The 17,145-nt window shown below is 50.0% G+C and overlaps 3 protein-coding genes across 5 annotated transcripts in view; 1 reads left to right on the plus strand and 2 right to left on the minus strand.

Moving 5' to 3' along the window:
• The window catches only part of BLTP3A (bridge-like lipid transfer protein family member 3A), a 34,543-nt gene extending 30,002 nt beyond the window's left edge, over window positions 1-4,541 (minus strand). Inside the window, exon 1 of the mRNA XM_051639147.1 lies at window positions 4,455-4,541. Coding sequence (XP_051495107.1) covers window positions 4,455-4,498 — 44 coding nt within the window. The 5' untranslated portion in view covers window positions 4,499-4,541. The remainder of the gene's footprint in view (window positions 1-4,454) is intronic.
• Window positions 4,542-5,833: 1,292 nt separating this feature from the next.
• SNRPC (small nuclear ribonucleoprotein polypeptide C) lies at window positions 5,834-11,512 on the minus strand. Of its 2 annotated transcripts, none has more exons than XM_051639307.1 (6): window positions 11,416-11,512; window positions 11,017-11,059; window positions 10,219-10,327; window positions 8,851-8,940; window positions 8,149-8,253; window positions 5,834-6,244 (listed from the first exon to the last, which is right to left on the minus strand). In XM_051639307.1, the coding sequence occupies exons 1-6, from the start codon at window positions 11,421-11,423 to the stop codon at window positions 6,120-6,122; spliced, it is 480 nt and encodes a 159-aa protein (XP_051495267.1). In that variant the 5' UTR covers window positions 11,424-11,512; the 3' UTR covers window positions 5,834-6,119. The 2 variants fall into 2 exon arrangements, with proteins under 2 accessions (XP_051495267.1, XP_051495266.1); XM_051639306.1 differs by having other exon boundaries at window positions 8,851-8,943.
• A 632-nt stretch (window positions 11,513-12,144) lies between these two features.
• Window positions 12,145-17,145, plus strand: part of ILRUN (inflammation and lipid regulator with UBA-like and NBR1-like domains) — a 55,334-nt gene continuing 50,333 nt past the window's right edge. Inside the window, exon 1 of one of the 2 annotated variants that reach the window (XM_051639283.1) lies at window positions 12,145-12,438. In XM_051639283.1, the coding sequence (XP_051495243.1) occupies window positions 12,281-12,438 (158 nt within the window). In that variant the 5' untranslated portion in view covers window positions 12,145-12,280. The remainder of the gene's footprint in view (window positions 12,439-17,145) is intronic. The other variant, XM_051639282.1, reaches the window with a different exon arrangement.

Here is a 17,145-nt window from a genome sequence, read left to right on the forward strand (position 1 = left end):
CAACTGCCTGGAAGGGGTAATGCCAAATGCCTTTTTGGGGCCAGGAAGGGATTCTGAGATTCTTACATCCAAGTTACAAAACAACAGCCCACAGAAGCCCACGTGTCCCCAGCTCAGCACACTCTGTTACACCCACAAGTTCTCAACTGCTAAACTGATCTAGGAGAAACTAAAGATACACTAAAGGCTTTCCTAATATTTTCAAGGACTAGGTGCACTTGCAAATGAAAGAGGGGAGGAATCAAGACAGTCTTGACTGGAAAAAGGGATATGTGCCCTAAACCACAGGGAACTGAGAGGAAAGGCTCTGAGATACAATCCAGCTTATCGTGAGTTACATGATGCTGTTTCTTCTGGCCATGTATTTGACCTATACCTGTAGGCATCACATCCTGCACATGCTACTCAATTATTTTGTTTGCTAGAGTTTATTAAAATTCTGTTTCTTAAGCTGATCACAGTTATTCAAAAAGGTGGCTCCAATACTGTGCTGTGAAAGACAGTTGTGCCAACTTCTGCCACGCCTCATCTTCCTCTGTGTGACTCTGGGATGGAGGAGAAAGTGACAACTGGTGGCACAATTGATAAGCCTGGCTTGGAAGCCTTGCACCTGCCAGAGATAATTTGGCTTTGGCCTCCAACTGGAAAGGTTGTGCTGTCCAAAATATTACCCATCATTCAGCCATCTCCAACACAAGGGAAAAGAGGAGACAAAGCAACCAACAGAAGCAAAGCACAATATAAGATTGGCACCAAAAACCTTGCTACAAACATTGTCTTTGTCCCCTCCATAATTCCCAGTCTTGCTCCACAGCACCTTCCAGGTATTTTCTTGACCAACACACAAGCAGCAGCTGAGATCCTATGAGTCCAGTAATCCAGAGTAACAGACTGGAAATAAAACAGGGCTAACCCCAGTGGCACTCAAGTACTTCATGAACTCAGTAGAAGGCCCCTGTGACTGTTGGGCCCTGTTTACATGCACAGCTCTAGGAAATTAAAAACCACCAGTCTGGTATTCCCCGCACTGCTGTTGCACACATCTGTTATCAAATGGGCCAGCTGCCTGGACTGGTGTCTCAGGTATTGCACTCTTCCCTCTGCAAACAGGCCTTGTTTCCCATGTGGTTTCCTCAGTATTTTCTCCGTGATGGTGCTGGTGTTACCTCAGCCAAATTTCCTCTCTCATTTCTCCGCCCTTTCCTTCTCACTCTAGTCTCAGCAATTCCTGAAGTTCCTCCTCAGCTGCAGTTCTGCAGGGCTCCTATCAAAGCCAGATCCACTTGTGGTCTACTCCTGCATCCAAAGCTGCTCCCAAACCCCACCACTCCAGCCCCCCTGCTGACACCAGTTTGTTTTTCTTTCAGATGTTTCTGACTCAGTGGCTCTTTCACATCAGCCCTTTGGAACTGGAGCAAGAAAACCTATTACCTCATTATCTTCTCCACCTAACTTTTATTATTTTCTTCCAAACAGGAGGATTACATGTTGCATTTCCTCTGGAAGCCATTTAACATGTGGAATTAGATAATTTATGAGGGCCTGCTACTCCACAAGCTCACGTGTTTAAAAATGTTTAACACAAGAAAATGGCACAAAGCAGTTGCCAGACACAGCAGTAGATCAAAGCTTCCTAATGAAATGAAATAAAAAAGAATCTTGGTAAGGATTGCCACTGCAGAGCTGAAAACTCAAATCCCAAACTGTTATATGAAGGAAGCTTGGACAGTTTGCCTTGCCTCAGTTTCCCTGTTTACCAAATGGATATACATACCCTTTCCAACACTCTGAGATTAAGGATCTACTACAGCTGCCCCCAGCACTTTGGTCTCTGGTTATCCACATTCTCCTGCAGTGCTGCAACCATGTGCCAGTGCAGAAGAACCAAAAAAAGTGAAGTCACCTCATCTGTTTTCTTTTCCAAGCTAAATATAGGACTAAAAGAGTGAAAAGCACAGATGGTGAAAGCGCCACGTTTTTCGATTCCTCTGCTCTAGGAATTTAAGCTGCTAAAGCAAAACACAGGCTAAGCCTTCTAAAACACATTCATAACTCAGCTCTGTCCCCAGGCAAAGCCCAGCTTTGCAGATCACTGCAAGTGACCACTCTCATCCTATTAGACGTGTGATTCACTTAATCTGAGCAGTGGCTGTGAAACAGCTCTTTCATATTTCCCTGCCCTTGCAGTCTCCAGTGACCCCTCCTTGCAAATTTCCACACAGAAATGAAACAAAAACGCACGCCAAGCAAATTAACTTCAAATGAAGACATAACAAGAGGAACAAGGAATTATTTCATATGCAAATGGAAAGCAGAAAATCAAGGCTGATGAATGATTCAGTAGCAAAATTCTTCCAGGGAAATGAGCAGAGCTGAAAGACAGGCCCCAAGGGAGTGGGAAGCTGGGGTATTTAAAGGAAATGAAACTGGAATGGAAGAACTTCATCTTTTTATACAACACTGAACTGTGTTCAAAATGCATTTCTGAAAAACATCCAAAATACTTATGTAAGAGAGGGGGAGGATCAGAGCAACCACCCCAAATGACCAAGTCCAACTTGCCAGGAAAACAGGTGAAGCTCCAGAATTTTTTTGTGACTGCCTGTTCCTCCTGGAACCACACAGAGAGACACAGGTGAACATTAACCACCAGCCTGACTGCAGGGAAAAAGGGGCACTTTGAGCAGGGATGTTGTAACAGTGGAAGATAAGGGGAATGAAAAGTGAAATTAAATAAAAGCACCAGCAAGAAAGTGTATCTATCTAAAGAAAGGGAATCGTCCTTAAGATCAACACTCACCCCCTTCCAGTCTAGGAGGAGCAGTACCCAGGAATAAAGCCCAGCTGTATTTCAGTCTCCATTAATAACTACACTCACCCACCTCTCCTTGTTAAACACTTCAGTGCCTCCTGACAAGGAGACTGAATCCATAACGAGCACAACAGGCTGATTGAGGTGGAATGAGACAGAAAGCTCAGAGATCTGTGATGTCAGGTCTAGCAGAAATTCCCTTAAATTAGTGCACTGAACAGATCAAGCAGCAGGCTCTGTTACATTCCTTTTTGGTAGAGTGCCTGGAAAGCTGGAGCACTGAGCAACAAGTGACTCAGAACCACCAAAGACAAGACACTTTTCTGAGGAAACTGCTCACTTGCAGTTTGTGGGCATTCTTCTGAGGTTCCAGACAGTCTCAGGATTTACTGCCAGCCTCAAATGGCCAGGATTCCCGGGTCTTCCTTGCTTGCTCCATCACTAACACCATGTAACCCCACACAAGTTACTTCAAGCCCCTAGATTTATATCTGAGCTTCTCTGCTAGTAAAAATGGAAAGGATTTTATCATCTGCAGGTCAAAAAGCATGGAGAGGAAAAGCACTGTGCAATGCTGGGCCTTCACCAGCATCCTCAGAGATGTGCCATCTTTATATTTCATCATTTATTCTGATCTCTCAGCATTCCAAAGGGAGGCCTTGCCCTGGCCATGAAATAACACAAGAACTGCCAGCTCTTATGCAGCTCTTTCCTATCAAACAAGAGGGAAACTGAAGCACCCCAATTTACTCAAGGTCAACCCCCCAGTCAGTGGCAGAGCCAGACCTGAAGCTGTTTTTACTCCCTCACAGTCTTACACATGAAGCACCAGACCATGGTCTTCCTCAACACACCTTTCAGTGCCCTTAATGAACTCCACTAAAAATAACAAAACATCAGTGAAAAAGACAACCGAGTGCCTGAAGATGTGCCACCTGTGTAGCTATCACAGGTCTTCCTTCTCGCCCTCAGCACCTTTCACTGTTTGTATCTTCCTCTCGTCTCCTGAGCTTTTATTCAGCCCAGCCGTCCCCAGCCAAGCAGGAGCTGCCGCTGGAAGCGGCCCAGGCCTACAAGCAATCCCGCAGGGTCAGCAAACGCATCCCTCGCCGTTCCCGGCAGGAGCCAGGCCGGCCTGGAACCCCCCGCACCCCGGGGGCACCGACCCGGGGCTCTGAGGGGCCTGAGCCCGGCGGGACGCGGCGCTGGGGGGAGGGCGGCTGGGCCGGCCCGCGGCAGGACGGCTCCGCTCCCCTCGGATTCCAGCTCCCCGGGCCGTTTCCGCACCCCTTCTCGGGCCCGGCAGCTCCACAGCCCCTCGGCCCTCACACCCTCCCCAGGCCCGGCAGCTCCACAGCTCCCGGCCCTCACCTTCCTCCGGGGCCCGGCAGCTCTAGAGCCCCCCAGCCCTCCCCTTCCTCCCCGGCAGTTCCACAGCCCCCCAGCCCTCACCTTCCCCCCGGGCCCGGCAGCTCCACAGCCCCTCGGCCCTCACACCCACCCCGGCCCTCACACCTCCCCCCAGTCCCCACAGCAGCCCCCCCCAGGCCCCTGACCCCACCGCCCCACCTCAGCCGCCAACCCTCCCTCCCTCCCCTCCTCCTCTCCCGGGAAGAAGAGGCCCAGGAGCGGGCGGCCTGACCGGGAGAGGTGCTTCAGGATCTGCTTCTTGATGATGCCGGCCATGCCGCGGAGCGGCGGGCTCAGCCCCGCGCGCGCCCGGGCCCCATCGCGCCTCCCGCCCCGCCCGCCGCGCCCGCAGCGCCCCCTGCTGGGCGGCCCGGGGGGCGGGGCCGCGGGAGGACCCGCACGGCCCGGGCTGCGCTGCGGGGCCGCGGGTTCGAATCCAGCCTGGGCTTTGGAAACAACAGGGGCACTTGCACTGCAAATGAAGCAGTCGTAGGATCCCAGACTGGTTGGGATTAGAAAGGACCTTCAAGATCACCCAGTCGCACCCCCCTGCATGGGCAGGGACACCTCCCACCAGCCCAGGTTGCTCCAAGCCCCATCCAACCTGCCCTTCAACACTGCCAGGGATGGGGCAGCCACAGCTTCCCTGGGCAGCCTGGGCCAGGGTCTCACCACCCTCACAGCAAAGAATTCCCTCCTCATCTCCAACCTCCATCTCCCCTCTTTCAGTTGTATAGAATCACGGAATGATTCGGGTCGGAAGGGGCCTTAAAGATCACCTGGTTCCAACCCCCAATTCAACATAAAGCAATGGAGCCAGCAAGGCTGCTTGGAATTTAAAAAAAATAAATTCTCAATTTCATAGTGTTTCTGTGCTACTTAATGTTTGTGTTGTGACACTCTGAGGGGTGTCAATGACTCAGAGCATTTCCCACATGGACATCTCAGCTTGGACCACCTGCAGCTGTAGAAACATTCAGTTTAAAACCACTCCCCCTTGTCCTATCACTGCCCTGTGTTAAAAAGCCCCTCCTCAGCTTTCCTGGAGCCCCTTCAGGCACTGGAAGGTGCTCTAAGGTCTCCCTGGAGCCTTCTCCTCTCCAGGCTGAACACCCCAACTCTCCCAGCCTGTCTCCAGAGCAGAGCTGCTCCAGCCCTTGGATCATCTCTGTAGCCTCCTCTGGACCCTTTCCAACAGCTCCATGTCTTTCCAGGGATGGAATACAAGGATGAATGCAGCATGAGGCAGCATCAGAACAATTACTGTAAGAATGAGCCTTTTAACAGCATCTCTGCTTTCCTCAGTGGGGAGTCAACATTTTCTTAAATCCACCCTATTTATGTGCTGGTAAAGCCACTCAATTCCCAGTCAGATACCACTGCAGGCTTTTCTGATGTCCCTTTTTTGTTGTTTTTTATTAAAAACACGTGCACTTGTTTTAACACAAGAATAAAAAATGCAGGTGGTGATACAGCTCCTGAGGGGTACGAGATGAAAGAGAGAGGCTGCCTAAGTACTGAGGAGAGAAGAAACCCTGAAAGTTAAGAGAGGGAGCAAGGAAAACTGACAGCTCTTTCTGCCAGGCAGATAAACCAGACACAGAGCAAGGCTCAGGTTCTCCGTAGGTAAAACAGGACCCATGTTTTATTGTTGTGTTTTATGACTCAATGGGCGGAAAGAAACAAAGAAAACAAATTAAAAAACCACCAAAAATACAGGCCAGGTACAAAAGCATCAGTTCAGTGTGCAGCTAGGGCAAACTGTCTGCAATCTGAAGGAACAGCAGATCTCTCCCACACACTGGTTTAATACAAAATCCTATGGATACGGGTCTGTGACATTTTATCATGGGGAAGATTGAAATAGGAGAGAGAAAAGGCAGCTTCATTTCCACCTTTATCTGTCTGGACGGGTCATTCCTGGCCTGGTTGGCACCATCATGGGTCTGGAGGGTGGTCTCATCATTGGAGGCCCTGGCATCATTGGCATGTGTCCTCCCATCGGGGGTCTCATCCCTGGGGCTACAAAGGGAAAAAGAGGATGTTAGAGACGAACTCTTGGGAGTCCCATCAGTGCAGGCTCCTCCCCCAGCAGTTCATTTCACAAGTGTGTAAGCTTTGATCTAGAAGCTGGCTGAGATGGATGACATTTCCCTGAAGGATATTAGTAATTAGCAGAGGAAGAACCAAGTTCCTGGGTTATACACCCACTCGACAATATTCAGTGGAACAGGTTGCCCAGGGAAGCTGTGGCTGCCCCATCCCTGGCAGTGTTGAAGGGCAGGTTGGATGGGGCTTGGAGCAACCTGGGCTGGTGGGAGGTGTCCCTGCCCATGCAGGGAGGCTGGAACTGGATGATCTTGAAGGTCCCTCCCAACCCAAACCATTCCACAATTCTATAAAATTATTTTCAACCACTCAAAAGAGACACCAGTTTAATTACCAAATTAGAAAGTTCATTTGGAAAAAAGTGCTGCAAAATCCTCCAGTATGTAAAGAAAACAAATTGAAAGACCAGTGTACTTTGTCCAGCTGGGTATTAGCATTAGCAAAGAAAAGCAAGTGCTCTGCTAAAAGGCACTGAAATAATGGTTTCCATCCAACATCTCAATTTATTTTCAGGCAGCCACTACACTGCCCAATTATCACAGATCATGCACGGATTTTGTGCCCTTAAAACACAGAACAGTTTCTACCAGCAGAACAATAATTGCAAAGACACTTCTTGACACTTAGTGTCTTTAGATTTCTTCCAGTAACTGCTTCAACAAAACATCCTCTGAGAATTCTTGAAATGCCAGTGAGCTCAGACACGGAAAGGATCAAAGACTGTTTAGTTTGTCTTTGCAGTTCTATAAAAAAAGACTTTGGAAGGCAGGTGGTTTCTCTGGAACACACTGTCTTGAGACATTTTAAATAATACAACTAATTTAATGCTAAAATGTACCCCTTGTGCAAAAACAGAAGCTCTGCAAACACAGGATTCCTAAACAATTAAAGATTGTACTGTCAAGACTAGAGGTAGAAAAGCTACAATTTACTATAATTTCAGTTGCCCAGAGGGACTAGTAACTCCCAACCAGTAGGAAAGGAACTTTAATTAGCAGGTGTAAGACTGTTTAATGTCTCACCACACAGAGAAAATGGATCAGCAAATGTGTGTACACAGTCTGTGCAAACTGAAACACTTGCAGAGGTTGGGGCTTGGGGTGTCCCCCCACCCTGTGGTTGCATGAGGGCTGAAGTGACATCAGCCATGAACCAGACTGCAGCTCACACCCAGGGACTGCTGCTGCTTCACTGAACCACAGAGTGGGGGGGTTGGAAGGGACCTCTGGAGATCATCCAGTCCAAACCCCCTGCTAGAGCAGGATCCCCTAGAGCAGATCCCACAGGAACACATTCAGGTGGGTTTTCAATGTCTCCAGGGATGGAAACTCCTCAGCCTCCCTGAGCAGCCTGTCCCAGGGCTCCGTCACCCTCACAGTAAAGAAGTATTTTCTCATATTCAGCTTAAACCTCCTGTGAATCAGTTTGTGCTCATTGCCCCCTGTCCTGTCACTGGGCACCACTGAGAAGAGTCTGGCCCCATCCTCCTGCCACCCCCTGGAGATACTGATCAGCACTGATGAGATCCAAGATCCCCCCTCAGCCTCTTTTTGTCTCAGCTGAGCAGCCCCAGCTCTCCCAGCCTTTCCTCACAGGCAGATGCTCCAGCCCCTTCATCACCTCAGTGGCCTGTACTGGACTCTCTCCAGCAGTTCCTTGTCCTCCTTGAACTGGGCAGCCCAGAACTGCACACAGTTACCCAGGTAGGCCCCACATCTTCCACGTTTCTTTCCCAACTCCTTAGGCAGCAAATAGAACCCAAACACCCCCCAAACCACAGCCTGAAGTGACAGGGATTGACCCATTTCCAGACTTACCAGGACCAACTGGCATCATTCCTGGTGGGGGTGGGCCCATCATTGGCATCATTGGTGGCCCCCCCATGTGAGGGGCTGGCATCATGCCAGGCCTGGGGGGTCCAGCTGAGCACACAGAGAGATCAGTCACAGACCTGTTGGCTTTCAAACTCATCAATGCTAAACAGTTCTTCAACTTCACAGGAAATTTTAGTCATAAAGGTGTCTGAGATTGTTTTACGACTACCTGCCTTAGTTTGCAGTTTCAGTTCTGACTTTAGGTGCCAAAAAAGTGAGCCAGAGGAACACAGCAGCTCCTACTTCCACCTCTAATGGAGGTGGCTACCACTTCCAGCCGCAGGACTCTCAGCAGAAAGGAACTTCAAGACTTTGCCAGCTGAAGTTCAGACTATTCTATTTTATAAAACCCACCCAAACACTGTGCTGGAAGTTTTACTGAAGGTGTTTACACAGCTGGCAATTAATGAGGAGGCACAGGCCTATTAACATGCTAATGTTACTAAACTAAGACAAACTAAGGATGAGGGTGGTGGCTGAAACACTCTCACTTTGATACTCACAAAGTGTCTCAGCCCGATTTCAAGCTGAAAGGACTTCTCTTAACAAGTGTCTCATGGGTTGACAAAACAGGACAAGAAGCAAGACCCAGCACAGCTCCAGAGAGCTGCGATCCCAGTCAGACACCACCCAGTGGAGACTTACGGATGCTGGGAGGAGGTGGGATCATGGCTCCTGCAGGGGGTGGTGCCGAGAACGGCGTCGGTGGGATTTTGCCTTGCTGGAATGCAGCCGCTACATTGGGGGGGAAAAGAAAAAAAAAAAAAAAGGAAAGAAAGAATCCCAGGAGAAAAAAAAACCAGTTACAAGGCTAAGGAAGGGCCTGTGTCCATCGTCCGTCTCATGCCACACGGTCACGTCATGCTGCGTGCTCAGGTGTCCTAACTGGAACAAATCCCTGGATTGTGCTGCTTGTCATGGTGGAAGGACCTGATAATTCTTGAAGGCAATTAGTAATTACTCCTCCAGTTGAGACTAGAGAGCTCCTTGATGGATTTCACACAGGGAACAGGATGGGAGAGAAAAAAAAAAACCACATCGTGGGATTTGCAGGTTGCGACTTTCAGCTGGGATCACTGGGTAAAGACATGCTGACCTGGAAAGGGACAGGAGGGAATGGCTGGGGTAGGGGACAAGAAGCATGAAAAACATGGAGAGGTGAAATTCAAAAGGCTGGGATCGACTAGAGGGTAAAGGGGAAGATGTGAAAGTTGGAAACGTCGCCAGGAAAATGGACACGAGGAAATGGAGCGAAGCTACGTCAGGGAAGGGTCAGGCTGGAGAGCAGGAAAAGGCTGAGAGGGTGGGTGGTCCCTGGAACAGGCTCCCCAGGTGGGAACAGCTCCCCTCAAGGCTCAAGGAGCACCTGGGCAATGCTCTTCAGTCAGAGGGTTTGGTTTCAGGAAGCCCTGCCAGGAGCAGGGAGTTGGAATGGACCATATGGATCCCTTCCAACTGGAGACATTCTGTGCTCTCAGGAAAGGTGCCACGAGGCTGATCTGCCATTTGTTTTTCTTTTCATGGAGAAAAGAATCATTACTCAGAGGACAAGTACCCTATAAGCTGACTTCACACTTTATTCAAGTCTTTAATAGCAAGAGAGGGGAAAAAAACCCCCAGTATCCCTCAAGAACTGAGGGCAACTTAGAGCATAACAAAAAATATCAAAAATCCATCCATTTTAATGTCCATTTTCCTATCTTTTGGATTTCTTATTCATGCTTTTTACATGAGCATGCTGCTACCAAAAAGCAGAAACGTGTTACATGACCTAACATGACCTTCCCAGCAGGGCTCAAGGCCCCAGGAGTGAAGCAGAAAGTGCCTCAGTCTCTCCTCTGGAAACCCACCCAGATGACCTCAAGATTCAGACTCTGAAGTGAAGTTTTTCCTCCTGATTCCCAGAGCAAAGACTCAGCAGGGAAGGGAGGAAGAAGGGAAGAAAAGCAGTTGGAAGAAAGACAGGGGAAGTAAGGAGAGAGCAACCCAGGGTCAGGGAAGGAGTAACCTTACTTGTTTTGTCAATCAGGCTCTGAGCTTGCTCCTCCATCCATTTCTGGTAATAATCCTTCACATTCTCCTTGTGTTTTCGACCACTGCAGTGGGTTTTCCTCACGGAGGGCTGAGGAAGATCACAAAACCCAAAAGGTTACATTATTATCTCCTCCTAACTCATCACAACACTCGTGGGCAGCTGTGAGTACCAGCTGCCTTTGGCTGCTGACAGTTAAATCACTCCTATTCTCATTTCTTTTATGCAAAAAAGAAGTGAGAAGTCAAGAAGGACAGTGTAACAGTCGCTGTGACCTGACTTGGGTTTAAATTTTATTTTATTGCACTTAGAATCTTGGAATGGTTTGGGTTGGAAGGGACCTTAAAGCCCATCCAGTCCCACCCCTGCATGGGCAGGGACACCTCCCACCAGCCCAGGCTGCTCCAAGCCCCATCCAACCTGCCCTTCAACACTGCCAGGGATGGGGCAGCCACAGCTTCCCTGGGCAACCTGGGCCAGGCTCTCACCACCCTCACAGCAAAGAATTTCCTCCTCATGTCCAACCTCCATCTCCCTCTTCCACTTTTCATCCATCCCCCTCATCCCATCCCTCAAGCCCCTCCCCAGCTTTCCTGGAGCCCCTTCAGGCACTGGAAGGTGCTCTCAGGTCTCCCTGGAGCCTTCTCTTCTCCAGGCTGAACACCCCAACTCTCCCAGCCTGTCTCCAGAGCAGAGCTGCTCCAGCCCTTGGATCATCTCTGAGGCCACCTCTGGACTTCATCCAGATGGGGAATCACTGCAGAAGGTTTGGTCCTTACCGAGTCATGGGTGAGGTACGTGTCACAATAATCACAATAAAACCTGAAGAGGGAAAACTCTGTTATTAACAACTCACTTCACACTGTGGGGGTTAAAACACCCCCCAGGGGCTCCGCGGCTGGGCCCGGGGCCGGTTAAAGGAGGAAGCACTGCTCCGGGACAAGCCCCGACGCCCCTTTTCCCCCATTTCCGCGCTTCCCGAGGCCTCAACAAGCACGACCCGCCCCCCGGGATCCCCAAACCGTAACCGGGGCCCAACCGGCCCCTCCCCGCCGGGCCCGAGCAGCCCCCCCCCGCGGCCCAGGCCCTGCCTCCCGTGCCCGGGCAGCCCTCGCCTCCAACCCCGCCTCCCGGGGCCGGTTCCCGGACTCCCGCCCCCCCCCACGCTCCGCGCTCACTTGGGCATCCTGCTCCCCGCGCCCCGCCACCGGCCGGAAGTGACGCACTCCAGGAGCGACAGCGGCGCAGGGCGGGCCCAGCGCCCGACGGCAGCCGGCGAGGGACAAGGGAGGCTGAGGGGCGGGCTCCGCTCCTCCCGCCTCCCCGGCGGGGCCCGCGGCGCTCCCCGCGGGTCACGGGGGTGTGGGGGGGCTTCCCCGGCCACGCGTGTTGGGGAAGCAGCTCCCGTGAGGCGAGGGGAGGCTGAGGAGGCTGCTCGGGGCAGGGGAAAAGCCGGGAGCGTTTTGCTGAGGCGGAGCGCGCGGCTGCGCGGCGGGAGCCGGGGCCAGCCTGGCCGCGAGGGGCCTCGCGGGGCTGAGAAAGGGGAAATCGGGGAAGAAAAGTGGTTTGTTTTTTTTGGGGGGCGGGGGAGTGGAAAAAACACCCCCCCCAAACGCACAAACCCAAACAAACCGGGGGCGAGGCCAGCGCGCCGCGGCGCCACGTGACCCGAGGGCCCCGCCCCCTCGTTTGCATACGTAAACACGCGCAGAGTGACCGCGATGACGCAATCGCCTCCCCCCCCTCAAAAAAACCTCCGCCTCTCATTTGCATACGACGCCCCGCCCCCTTTCTCCCGCCACGCGTGGGTAAAGGAGGAGGGAGGGAGGGGGGGGGAGGTGACGCCGCGGACGCGCTGGCGTCACAAGCGCCGTGCCCTGTGGCGGGGCGGGCCCGGCGCATGCGCAGTGCGCGGGTAGCGCTGGCGTCGCCCGCGCCCCCCGCCCCCCCCCCGGCGCGCTCCCCCCGCGCCCCCCCCGTGCGGCGCTGAGGCGGCGGGCGCGGGAGCGGGGCGGCCCCGGGGCGCGGGCCCCGCCGGCAGCCATGGAGGGCATGGACGTGGACCTGGACGCCGAGCTGATGCAGAAGTTCAGCTGCTTGGGCACCACCGACAAGGACGTGCTGATCGGAGAGTTCCAGCGGCTCCTCGGCTTCCAGCTCAGCCCCGCCGGCTGCGCCTTCTTCCTCGACATGACCAACTGGTGAGGGGGGCCCGGGGGGGGGGGGGCGGGGAGAGGCCGCTGGCCCTGTGTGTGGGGGGGGGGGGGGGTTCGAGGGGCCTCGGGGAGACGCCGAGGCGGCGGAGGGGAGAGGCGGGAGGCTGCCGGGGCTGAGGGGAAGGGCGAGAGGCCGCCCTGAGGGGAGCCCCGGGACGCTGAGGGCCCGCGCCCCCCGCCGGCCCCGCCGCCTTCCCCCCCCCCCCCCCCCCATCCCGCCCCGAGGCGCCTCAGGGGGCGACAGGCCCGTCCCGCCAGGCCCTGCCGGGGGGGGGCGGTGTTTATGGCGGGTTCCCCCCCCCCACGGGGATGGTGTGTGGTGGGGAGGAGGGATCTGCGGAGGAGGAGAGGAGCGGGACGGGGCTGAGGAGGGACTCGGGTTGGGCTCCCAGCTCGGGCTTGTTGTGATTTATTTTTTTTTGCCAGTTCGAGGAGCTCGTCGGTCAAAGGGCTGCGAGGCTGTTAAAGAGTGACTAATTGATAGGAAGAGGAGCATGTGATCCGGCGGACCCAGAAGCTCTTAAAGGGCGCTTTTCTCTCCTGCTGAGCTGGGTTCGGGGATGGGTTGTGATGCTCTGGGCGCTGAGGTGGGCTTCAGGGATGAGGGGAAACTGTGGAGAAGGAAGGAAAACTCTGTTAGAAAGCCTGCCTGGAAGTCTTAAAGCAGTCACGGCCTTCCTGGGAAAGTTACCTGTTAAAAACTTCGTGTTTGCTTGCTCTCTAAATTCTCCAGTTTGGGCTTTATAAAGGCTCTGTCACAGCCCTAGAATAAAAGTAGGTACAGGTTATCCAAGAAGCTGCAGCTGGAGAAAAACGTGGGGAATACACACTAGAATGCTGAAAAACAGAAACCAGAAATGTTAGTGGGGCAGAGAGCCCAGTGACTGGGAAGGAATGTTATGAAATTGCTGCTGTCTGAATGGCTGGTTCGGCTTCTTAGTACCACTTGCATCTTTTAAACGTGTAGGTGCATCTCTTCACTGTGGTGGATGCAGGAGAGTTTAGTGTTTTCTGCTTCAGATGTTGTTAACAGATGACTTAGTTAAGTTGTAGTTACTGTTATTTTCTTAGTGGTGCAACATGAAATCGGGAAACCTCAGGCTTGAAACTTGAAATCCAAGCAAAGGTCTTGATAGCAACAGTTGGGAAAAAAAACCTTGCACGGCATTGTTGAACTAGTAAACAGTAATAAGACAACTTTGTCACCTTTTTCCTTTCATCTTTTCCTACTTCTACAACTCTGTATTGGCAAATCTGCAGTTGCAGAGGGAGTAAGGAAATAGCTAATAATACTGTGTGCTTTGTAAGTTGATACAGTGTGAAGGAGGGTCTCTCCCTCGAGGAGTTCAGGAGTTTGCTTTGGAAAGTAGAAGATGCTTTCCCACTTTATTCTTCTATGAATAATATGAATAAAACCCCCTGCACTACATACATTGCTTTTCAGCAAAACACTGTTGGTTTTATCTTTGATGTTCATAGGGAGAGCAGAATGTTTGGCAGAGCTGAACCTGAAAGCTGCTCAGGAAGATGCCATGTATAACCATAATACTCCTGGTTTGTGTTGAAGAAGCTCTTTTTGTTGTTGTTTAGGAGTATTTAGTTTTTTTGAAGTAATAATATCTCAAATACAATCTTACTACAAATGGCTTTAAAAAAAACCAACCAACTCTCTTTATTACAGTTGAAGAAAATCTAAAGTTATTAAAATAGTTTTCATTTCACAACTTCAGTGGCTAGTTTGGTTCTGAAAACATAAGTTTGCCAATTTTGTTTTTTAAATATTAGTTGAAAAGCCTTGTGGATGGATGGGGGCTTGTAAAGAACTGAAGTTGGTGTAATGTTTACAAGATGATGAAAATTAGCACAGGCTGTGGAGTGATTATTCTGAGAGCCTGAGCTTTCAGCAGCAGGGCCTGAGCTAGGTTTGTTGGCAGGTGCTGCTTGTTCTCCTCCTGTCTTCTTCTCAGAGTGCTGCTCTCCTGACCTGCAGTATCATCAGCTGTGCCTGGTTCTCTCCAGTCTGTAGTTCTGTCCCCTTCTCCCACCTGTCCTTAACATGGCCTTGGAGTTATCTGCCTGGATGTATCACCCTGGCTCTAACTCAGCACAATAAGCTGCAATCAAGACACATTTTCCTTTTCCTTGTAGTGTTGAGGGACCCCAGGTCATCCACACCCCCCCAGGTGATGTTAGGCAGTGGCCCGGCAGGTTTGGCTTTTGTGAGTCAGGGTCAGCATCTTCTATCACCAGCCTGTCCTGCAAGTAATTTGTCTCCATGTCACTTTTCCTTTTGTTAAAGAAATGGGAATTTTCTGCAGTGATGATCCCTTCACTCTTTCTGCATCAGGATTCATGTTCCTCTCTAGGAAGTGGTGAGGGAGGTCACAGTGGGAGTGACATAAGTGCACTGACTTGATACATGACTTGTACATGTCTATATATAGGTCCATTAACAAAGAAGTCAGTTTTCACTAGAATTTTTTTCACAAGCTGCTCTGGCACTCATCATGTTGTCTCCAGGCCTGAGAGGTAACTGAGGTTACTCTCCTGTTGTGTGGTTTCCACACATCGTGTAGTGAATAATCTGAGCTCTTAAGGTCCTTTGAAAGAACATTTCCAATAGTCTCATGAGTAATTATATTTTATGTATTTAAAGAGAATTTGCAGTTCTGCTGAAATAGAGGAATTATTTTAAAATAATAGCTTGTTCAGCCAATTTGGGGGAAAAAAAAAGTGATTGATTGTGGAGCAATATTGATACTTGTTAATAGCCTGTAAGCGTCTCTCCACTTCTCCAGTCCACCTGGAATTGATCAAGGTGCAGTTGAAGTTCTGGCAGACTTGAGGACAGGACTAAGAGGCTGCCAGCTGGTTTTGTTAACAGTATTCCATAAATACTTCAGGTAGAACATATGCATCCTGGGTTTCTGAGCCTGTTCCTTGATCTTCAAGAAATACAGGTTAAACTCTTGCAGTTCTTTTCCCCTGTTGTTTGTTGAACACTTTCCTAGAGTTCTGCCTCTTTGCAGTTATGGATTGAGTTGTGTCTATGAGCTGGTCAAGCTGTGTAGCTTTCTGCTACAGAAACCCAACTTCACCCTTTCTGATAGCCCCAGCTCTACCTTCTTTCAAGGCAGCACACATTGTTCCTCTACTAGTAACTTACTTGTCACCCGAAGTTGGAGTGAGACTTTCAGCTTTCGCTTTTGGCCTTCAGACCAAGTGAACTTATCACGAGATAGTTTGGCACCAAAATGTTTCTTCCTCAGGAGGAAAACCTGCTTGGGAGAGGGTTTTGCTGCCATTGCATCTAGATTAAAACAAACAAACCCAAACCCCACCACAAAACACTCCACAAAATGGCACGCTTAGCTCTCCCTTCCCCCCTCCAGATGTTACACAATGAGGATCCTGATGCCCTCACATCCCGGGCAGGGGGTTGTTCCCAGGGATTTCTGTGGTAAAGTGAAGTTCCAGGTGTTGACTGCAGCTCCTGGGTGTTATGTGATAGTGAGGCCCGGAGCATGTCTGAACTTGTCTGCTCTCAGTCTACCTACAGAAGAAACTCCCTCTGAAAACCCTTTGTGCTTTAAAAAAATGGGGATTGTTTAGGTCAGAGTTGATGCTGAATGAGTCTGTGCTGAAATACCTTCTTACAGTCTTCCTGTGGCTGGATAAATGGGATCAGAGCAGAGTGGACTTCCCAAAAACACTTGGAAAACAAAAATTCCCAAGTTTCAGTCTGGCCCTGACTGATCATCAACAATGTAGAGTAGTGTAAATGTAAAAAGAGGAGCAAACTTTGCACACAACATTATTTTTTTCTTGACTCTCAGTTAAGGTTTATTTCATAAAAAGTCATCAAATTCCTCCAAAGCTGGTATGGGGTTGTATTGTGACAAAGAAAAATACTTCATTTTTTTACATTGGAGAGTAACAACTTTGAGGGTGAGAAGCTGCAGTGTGAGGCTGTGGGAAAGTGAATTAATTAGATTTGAAGTAGCTGGTGTTGCTGGATTTAAAAATCTGTATTCCAATATAGTTGTGGAGAGATTCTTAAATTGGAAGACTTAATGCATGTATATTTCAGTAATTCACATTTAAGATTTCTTTACATTCCCTTTTTAGCTTTTGTTTAGAAAGTTGAATTTTTATTAGTCTAGTAGGTGTGATGTTCAGTTGAAATGTGTCAGATAATGAAGGTTTCCATTGTGTCTGTAGGGGAGAAAAATGTTTTTGTTGCAAACCCTAGCCTTTTTTGATCTAATTTTCTGGTGAGTCTTTTTAAGGTCATTATTTGTGAGGTAGTCAGATCTCTTCTGGAGGACCTAATTTTTTTTTCTCATATGCCTCGAAGAATTTATAGCTGTATCAGGGGTTAATTAGTACACTGAAGATATTTAGCATGAAAATAGTTATAAATTTATCTCAACCCACCAAAATCTTTTGTAAAACCTCACTATATTGTGCAAGAGGTAGGGCATTTCTGTTTCAGTGAGGGGAGCCAAGGTGAGGTAGGGATTAGGTCGTGGTGATACTGATTTTTACATTAGAAAGCTGAAATTGCTGAGCACAGCCAGGGAGATGAATGTAACATTTTTGTGCAAGAGTTTTACTGGTCTTGGAGAACAGACAATATTGGCTTTTAACAAAATTAAAATTGCCATATAAATGCATGTTTCTATCCCTGTG

The sequence above is a fragment of the Apus apus genome, chromosome 23, assembly GCF_020740795.1.
Source record: "Apus apus isolate bApuApu2 chromosome 23, bApuApu2.pri.cur, whole genome shotgun sequence".
Taxonomy (NCBI): Eukaryota; Metazoa; Chordata; class Aves; order Apodiformes; family Apodidae; genus Apus; species Apus apus.